Here is a 7,839-nt window from a genome sequence, read left to right as displayed (position 1 = left end):
TATTTGGTTATCGGAGGTGAAGCTACTTTCACTCTCTGGCTGCATTTTGATGTTTAACTAATGGGCAGTGTCAATTCCAGGTCTATCCAGCCACCTAGCTCCAACCAACCCAAACTCATACTCTGGACATTACCTTGAATCCACGATGTAAACGATCTTTCATAATAGCAATGAACTCCTGGTAGCTGAGTAATCCGTCACCATCTTCATCAAAAAGAGCAAAAACAGTGTGCACCAAATGTGGACTAAGACTGGTACCCGTACAAATTTTTACAGCCCTGTGAAACTCATCTGGACAAAAATAAAGAAACTTCATAAATACATGTGAAAAAAGAAAAATAGGCTTTTGTGAGGAAGATTGAAATTACCTTTAGATATTGGATGATCAGCCAAAGTATACATTCGCATTGCAATAACAAAGTCATCCAAAGTATTTAGAAACTGACAAAATATACGGAACTCTTCAAATGTTATTCCCTTTTCATCCTTCACACGATCAAGAAGACGATCCAAGTACATATCATACCTATAAAACCAAGAAATTTTTAAGATCATTGTAATATCCTTTATGTAAAGTAAGCTTTCAGCAAAAAATAACATGACAAAAATTTTACTTGTCTGTATCAAGGTAAGTGTAACGTAGCATAATCTTGGCAAAGTCCACCTCATTAATCGTCTCAGCCCCTTTGGAGAACTCGTGAAACTCTAGCTCTAAAACTTCAGTTTGAAGGTTTTCCATAAATCTTGTTTTCAGAAATGGTAAATTAATTGTCACAAAAATAATAACAAATAATTTAATAAAATAAGGAGATACAAAAATGTTTCACACCTGCGGAATCCTTCAAATTTCAGTTCATCCTTCCCCTTCTTGCCAAAAAAATGAGTGGTCAAGGTTGTGTCCACTAAATGACGTCTTTGCAGCCCCTGTTCGTCATCGACATAATCTTTCTCTGCTTGGGATTCTTGATTGTCAGCTGGTGAACCATCTTTGCCTTTACTCTTTGCCTTTTCCTCATCCTCTTCGGAGGGTAAACCACGCTTATCCCGCCAAGCATGGCTGAAGATTTTCTCCATCTATCAACATCAGGATATATTTAGAAAAATCATGACAGGGTAATATTTTCTTACAAGTTATAACTAGATTTATGATGTGGATGCTTGAAGGTAGATGGGAATGGGCAGTAAAAAGCTGACAAAGTGGTTTTCACTAATAAAACAGGCAAGGAAATAGAGAAAGACAGAGATAACTAAAAATTCTTCCTCAGTACAGTCCAGGTAGCACCACCAAGTAAAATTTAAATCGCAAAAGATAATGAGTAAATGCAGTATTTCCGCTCAACATGAATATTTTTACACAATAACTTTCAGAATTTTCCATGATCTGTAAAAAGAAAATGAGGTATCTTCAAATATGAATGCTGTATGATTAAATAGCAATTAGAAACAATGCTCATTAATTTTCAAAAATGCATTTGTAAATAGTTGGGTGAATAGAGCGATCACAAACAAGTAAAAGACGAAAGTGATGAACAGCACAGGATGCAAACAGAAAGGGTTCTGAATTCAGAGCACAATATGTTAGAGCATTCAGCAGTTTATACAATGAAAACATTAAAATGACTATTGTTCCAGCATGCTGAAAGCTGGAGAGAGAAATTAATGGGCAAAAGCACAAACAGCAGACAGTGAGTCTCAAACACAGAGCAACTAACTCACAGCCTTCCGAGTTGCTTCATCTTCCATACGGTCCTTGGGAATCTTGCCACTGCTAAATAATCTCCGAATCTGCTTCATGCAATAACGTCATTGAGGGAATTGAGAGACACTACTTAAATGATGATTTGATAGGATGTGATTGTTATTTGTGGACATATGTGCACAATGCAACAGATTGGGACCAGAGAATAAGTTCATTACTCAACTTTAAAACAATAAAAAGCATAGTAGAAGGTATACAACATTTTTAAGTATTGAAACTGTTCCTTTCAGGTTCTTATTTTCTATTCTCAGTTTAACAAAGGAGTCTTTTGGTACAACTTATGGGTATTGGAAAACAAATCACCTTTAATATAATAAAGGCAGTCACATATTGCGTCCCAAGGCATTGTCACCTGCCCTTATTTATACACGACATGCCTCGGGGTGTCATTCAAAAATTCTACTAAATACAAACCAAACATTCTGGAATCTAATAGGTAATAGATAGACTGGAAAGTATTTCTATGAGAAATGTGTGCTTGGTGAATTGAATGAGATTGAAGTGACCATAGTTTTCAACAACCTATTCCTATAATCCTAGTACTTACCACCAGAAACTCATTCTTGTCTACTCTTTCGTTTCCATCAGTGTCAAACATGTTAAATGCTATTCGAAATCCTGACTGTGGTTCTGGAAATAGAATACATGAAGGAAGATTAAGTAAAAATGGTCAGTGCCTTTATAACAAGTAGGTAATTGGAAGGTGATTCTCATTGTATTTAAATGCTCACTTGTAAGGATAGATAGAAGAAACAAATACTCCGTAAATGAAATTATTCCTGAAAATGATCAAGACAAAATAAGAAAGACCATACATGTAACAGGATAGAAAAGTTGTCAAAAGTGTCTGTTTTGTTTTCACCTTTGTCTCGCAGGCTGCGAAACATTTGAGTTGATCCTTTTTTCAGTGGAGGAGTTGAATCTCGAATAGAAGCCAAATCCTTGTCAGTTAAAGTGCGGCGCTTTAGGCGAGCTAAAATTTGAAGGATGAAAAGGGTCAAGAACAATACATCAATTGTTTTGATTAATCCAACTAAAACTGAGATGAAGTATTAAAGAAAACTCACGACGAGGTTCCTGCTCCACAACAGATTCCAAAAAATCTTGAGGAGTCATGTACAGTTGACCATCATACTGAACTGATGCAAATTTGATAAATCGGCGTTCACGAGATGTCAATTTTACAGCTTTAGCAGCAAAGACGTCCTCCTCTCTCTGGAACCAAACATTTAAAAAAACTAAATCACACAACATAACGTGCGCAGATACCATATTGGTTTGAACTGAAATTGAGACATGCACATAGTAGTGCAAATAAGCGTACATGAAATGATGCTGTATTCCACGATCAAATAGGCATAAATTGTATCACTTTTCATTGCATTTAATGCGCACTACGCTAATAAAATTCCAAGTTTACGAATCGCGTCTGAAATTAATTATATAGGCAGTCCAGCCTAAGATCACACTTTTGCTCTCCTCCCTTCGCTTGTTAACATATTTGCTGCCTTTGCTTAGAAAGGTAGGACCTAGCTGGTCCCACTGCACTTTTGTAAAAAAATGATTTAGATTTACTACCGCTACGGATGGCGAAATAGTCGCCATACTGCACATCACCAACAAAGGGGTTTCATTCTTGCCGGGCTAAGGCTGAGTCGGTTACGTCGGTTGAGAGGGGTTCCCCCTCTTGCCATAGCCCCTGTGGCCTAATGGATAAGGCATCGGTCTCCTGAACCGGGGATCGTGGGTTCGAGTCCCACCAGGGGTACTGCCACTTTTTACATAATGCATTACATTTTTCCAAGAAAATGAGTGAACAGGTGGAAATTATTACACACTTGCGTATGTATAAATGAGGCAAATATTAGCAAGTCAATTCACAAACGCATAAGAAGACTGGGCGACACACTACAGCGTGTCAAGTTACCGCACCTACAAGAGGCAAACAATTTGGACGAATCTCAGGCACGAAAAAAATCCTCCCCGGCGGGGAATCGAACCCCGGTCTCCCGCGTGACAGGCGGGGATACTGACCACTATACTACCGAGGATTGTTGGTAGGTTGAGCCGCACTGCGTCATGATATCTCGACAATGTACTGAAAGTTCCCCCTCCTCCCACCTCGGTTTCCCCCTCCACAAAGACACGCCCCGCTCCCCTCTGCTCCGGGTCAGTGCGCCTGGTGCGCCTGCGCGGCAAGCTCATCCAGGCAGCGAGTCCAGGCGAGACAGAACGATAAAACGAACAATTGACGTTTTATTATATAAAGTAAAAGAATACTAGGTGACTGACACACGCTTAACTAGTTATGTTTAACCGCATGCACGGGTGCGAGAGGGGTTGCCTATCTTCTCGCTACTTACAGCTCTTTACGGCCCCGTACGAGTAGGCAACCCGCTCGCACCCTTGCATGCGGTACAGTACAGCTACGATATTGCGCTTCGTGAGTTAGCCACCTGGTTCAGTGTTCCGACAATTCCAGGCGACAAAGTTGCGGGTTGTTATTTCAAATTTGATTTGGGGGCGTCGTTTCTGATGAGCCGCCTAGCAAGCAGGACAGGAAGGCAATTTTCTCTAGGTACAATATCCCAATGAGTATACCTAGACAACCCCGAGCGGGTTCGAAAGTGAGTAATGATGAGTAAGGTCAGAGAGTGGAGAAGGACTAGCTAGGCCCTATGCCCCAAAGAGATTTAAGAGAGGGAGGTGGGGGTAGTCCGCGCGGGTGGCCAGAGGTCTGTAAACGCGGCGCCGCGTGCGTGCGTGCGTGCGTGCGTCGAGCGTCTGTCACCGCAGCTGTAGATTTTGGACCGAAAACTTGGATCCTGTTCACTTATGATGAAACCTAAAGTCGTCATGACTCGGAAGAAACCAAGAGCTTTCATTTGATACAAAAATAAATATCACTTCTCCCTGCGAAAGAGGACATCGGAAGCCAGCGTCGCAGTTCGAAAAAGAGTTAAAATTTCGTTACCAAATTAAAGCTCTTGGTTTCTTCTTAGATGTGACGATACTTCAGGTTACATCAAAAGTGAAAGAGATCAAAGTTTTGGCCAATAATCCGCAGCTGCGGTGATTGACGCTCGGCGCACGCACGCGCGCCGGTGCCGCCTGGGCCAACTGGAGACACTCGATATGGAAATGAGATAAAAACAATTAAGTGACCGCGCGCGCAATTATGGTGATGCCCCCCTCCCCAGAGTAGGCCGGACGACGATGACAGCACACGTGTGCAGAGTTTTGAATTTATTCAGGATTTGCATATAAGGGCTATCGAAGGCCCGCTACAATACAAACCCGCTCTACAAAACGAGCAAGTAATTACCTTAGAGGAGAGGGAATTCCGGCGGGAGCGTTTTGCCGCAGCCTCTATAGTTGTAGCCACCACCGATGAAAAACTACAATAATTCATCCCGATGTTCCCTTGCCTGGCGATCCTTGCTCATAATTCAGTCATTTCGTTTGCCGAATTCCGCCCGCCACTAAAACTTTTACCTCGCTCCATGTAAGTAGGACAGTCACTTACATGCTCGCTCGCAACGTGTGAACAAAACGCCCACACACGATAAAAACCATGTCTGAATTTTTTGAGGAAAAATGGAAAACTCTGAGGAATTCCCAATTGAGAACAACTCCTCAGAAGAAGACTGTTCTTAAAAAATGAGGAAAAATACCCCTTTTTTGAGGAGACTTCCTCGAAATCTGAGGCGTTTTCCTCAAACCAAGGGGAATACCTTAAAGTTTCCCTCAAAAACACATAGACGTTTGTTTTTACCCTGGCACAAGTAGTAAACGAACGGTCCCTCATGAGCCTCGAGGGAACACAACACCTCTTGGCGACAAATCACGCTGCGACAAGACAAGTGCAAGATTTTTATAAAATACGAGTGTCCCTGTCCCTCCACCAGGCGCCCCGCCCCGTCCCACCCATTTCGTCCCGTCTCGCCAAGCTTACACGGGGCACGGCACGGCGCGCCGAGCCACCTCATAGTCAAGGCCTCTGGTGGCTGATAAGATCGCACGAGTTTTTGAGAAAGGGAGGGGGGGCAGAGAAGCCCGACGGCCCAAATGGTCCACCACCGTCGTCCCGCACTGGTCCCACAGCAAAGGAGAGACAGTGGCCCACTGCAGCGGCCTGTTCCCCGAGTCTTTGGCCCACATCAGACCACAACCGGCGCACAAAAAACAGGCTTCACTGTGAGAGCTATTGATGACCGGCTGAGGATGGAAAACTGACTGCCACTCCCAGAAGCATTTTGAGGAATAACTCTCCCCCAGCTAGTCAAAATTTACAGCACTCCCCAAAAAAGCCTGGAGAAAATTAACATTTTACCATTAACATCATTAAACAAAATTGTGAAAAATTTGAAAGGAATAAAGAAATATTATTTCTTGTAAATTAACAAAACAAAACAAACTTAATGATGCTAACAACTTTTCATTTTGTTTTAATCACAAAAAGTTCGTCATAGTTGGGAAGTAATGTTAAATTACAGACAAATAGGATGTGACTTACTCACTGTTAAACGGTTCAATTTGTCACAGAACTGCCAAGAGAGTGTTGATTTCAAAAAGTGCAATGGATTTGGCAACCAAAGATGAAGCGATATGAAGCGAGATGAAGCGAGATAAAGCAAACAAAACAATAATGATTAACAATGAAGAATTGTTTGACCTACTTTAAGACTTTGTGATATAATTGCTCAGACAGTTAGAAATCAACTGGTAACACTTTTCAATTGTGTTCCATTCAAAAATCAATGTCATGAGGTCTGTTATCAACCCATCAGTAACAATAAAAAACCTTATCAGGTCTATATTTGGCACATCCCCAATCTGCAAGCAATGTGATACCCGATGCTGCAAACAGGTTTTGTGGAACGAGCGTTCAAATCGGAGAAATGAATGCAGCGACCAATTATCGAGTGACGCACAAGGAAAATGCCTGAACGATGAGGTCAGAAAGCTGAATAAAAACAAACGGACAACATAACCCCCTTACTGCCGAAAGGGCGAACCAAAAGTCCAGTGACACGAATGGTTTGAGGCGCGTGCGCTACGACACCAGGGGATCCTTAGCGCTGGCCTTTACAGAAAGACCCGGAGTTGCACTGACAACAACTCAGGCATTCGCTTTATTTTTAGAACATTCCTCTGACAAGCAGCTCCCGCTCACCTTCTTCGGCTTGAAGATGTGCCCGTCCGAGCTCTTAGAGCCAGCGTAGACCACCAGTCCGGCTGCCAGCAGGGCTCCACCCGCATGGTGGGGGCCAAACCTCGACTTATGGGGGTGGGCCTTCCCCGACAAACCCCGCTGGCCGACAAAATACCTGCCGAAAGTCCTTCCTAGAAACAGAGTGCATCTCCTCACTGACGCCATGTTTGTATTACTTCTCCAAGCAGTCGACAAAATGTGAAATGACTGTCGACTGTCGCCTGCTCCTGCAGCAATGTCTGCCAACCGTTCCAACGGTGACCGAAGAAATGTTCGCCGCTGATCCATCTGCGATGATACATACAATTTTTTTCTTTTTACCAGCCTTGAACATCTTTACTTTTTTGGGGAGGTGTCGTGAGTGGCAAATGAATGTTCTTTTCTTTCAACCTATTTAACTTTTTAAGTTACCAGCCCGGTGTACCTCGTTCGCGCCAAAATTGGAATCGAAACACATTTCTAAAGTTTCACGTTCCAATTTAGTTCAAGAAACGTTAAAAATACCACGTTAAGGTTCACGTGGCCAACTTATTGGTCATAAATTATAATTCATGTGGTAATGACGTGCAATGTTTACAACATAACAGACTTTTGGAGACATTGCCTGGATTTATAGATCGTATTAAAATTTCACTTGATAAAAATCAGCATAAGATCTACGATCTTAATAATGCTAGCATCCCATTTAAAGTGGTAAAATCCTGCCGCATCCGAGCACTCAAAACACATAAAGAATCACCAACAAGAAAATAAAATGAAACTCGGATCGCTCCAGAAAAATATACCTGCCGAAACCCGGGATCGAACCGGGGACATTTAGATCTTCAGTCTAACGCTCTCCCAACTGAGCTATTTCGGCTGGTTG

General features: G+C 42.3%; 1 protein-coding gene and 3 non-coding genes across 8 annotated transcripts in view; 1 reads left to right on the top strand and 3 right to left on the bottom strand.

The window, feature by feature from the left end:
- Window positions 1–7,179, bottom strand: part of LOC113210713 (calcium uptake protein 3, mitochondrial) — a 10,605-nt gene extending 3,426 nt beyond the window's left edge. The window contains exons 1-10 of one of the 5 annotated variants that reach the window (XM_052277435.1): window positions 6,936–7,179; window positions 2,827–2,974; window positions 2,622–2,732; window positions 2,491–2,538; window positions 2,307–2,389; window positions 1,717–1,788; window positions 830–1,074; window positions 615–743; window positions 369–526; window positions 134–291 (exon numbers count right to left, since the gene is read on the bottom strand). In XM_052277435.1, coding sequence (XP_052133395.1) covers window positions 134–291; window positions 369–526; window positions 615–743; window positions 830–1,074; window positions 1,717–1,788; window positions 2,307–2,389; window positions 2,491–2,538; window positions 2,622–2,732; window positions 2,827–2,974; window positions 6,936–7,139 — 1,356 coding nt within the window. In that variant the 5' untranslated portion in view covers window positions 7,140–7,179. Of the gene's footprint in view, window positions 1–133; window positions 292–368; window positions 527–614; window positions 744–829; window positions 1,075–1,716; window positions 1,789–2,306; window positions 2,390–2,490; window positions 2,539–2,621; window positions 2,733–2,826; window positions 2,975–3,793; window positions 3,980–5,084; window positions 5,211–6,935 lie in introns of those variants that run through there. The other 4 variants (XM_026428820.2, XM_052277437.1, XM_052277436.1 and 1 more) reach the window with 4 other exon arrangements.
- Trnar-ccu (transfer RNA arginine (anticodon CCU)) lies at window positions 3,455–3,527 on the top strand. Its single transcript has one exon. It is a non-coding gene; the product is annotated as a tRNA-Arg (tRNA).
- Trnad-guc (transfer RNA aspartic acid (anticodon GUC)) lies at window positions 3,739–3,810 on the bottom strand. Its single transcript has one exon. It is a non-coding gene; the product is annotated as a tRNA-Asp (tRNA).
- A 581-nt stretch (window positions 7,180–7,760) lies between the features above and the next one.
- Trnaf-gaa (transfer RNA phenylalanine (anticodon GAA)) lies at window positions 7,761–7,833 on the bottom strand. Its single transcript has one exon. It is a non-coding gene; the product is annotated as a tRNA-Phe (tRNA).
- Between the last annotated feature and the right edge of the window lie 6 nt (window positions 7,834–7,839).

The sequence above is a fragment of the Frankliniella occidentalis genome, unplaced genomic scaffold (assembly GCF_000697945.3).
Source record: "Frankliniella occidentalis isolate FOCC.00 unplaced genomic scaffold, Focc_3.1 Scaffold10, whole genome shotgun sequence".
Lineage (NCBI taxonomy): Eukaryota > Metazoa > Arthropoda > Insecta > Thysanoptera > Thripidae > Frankliniella > Frankliniella occidentalis.
The sequence above is the reverse complement of the archived record's forward strand: the minus strand, read 5'-3'. Positions and strand labels throughout refer to the sequence as shown.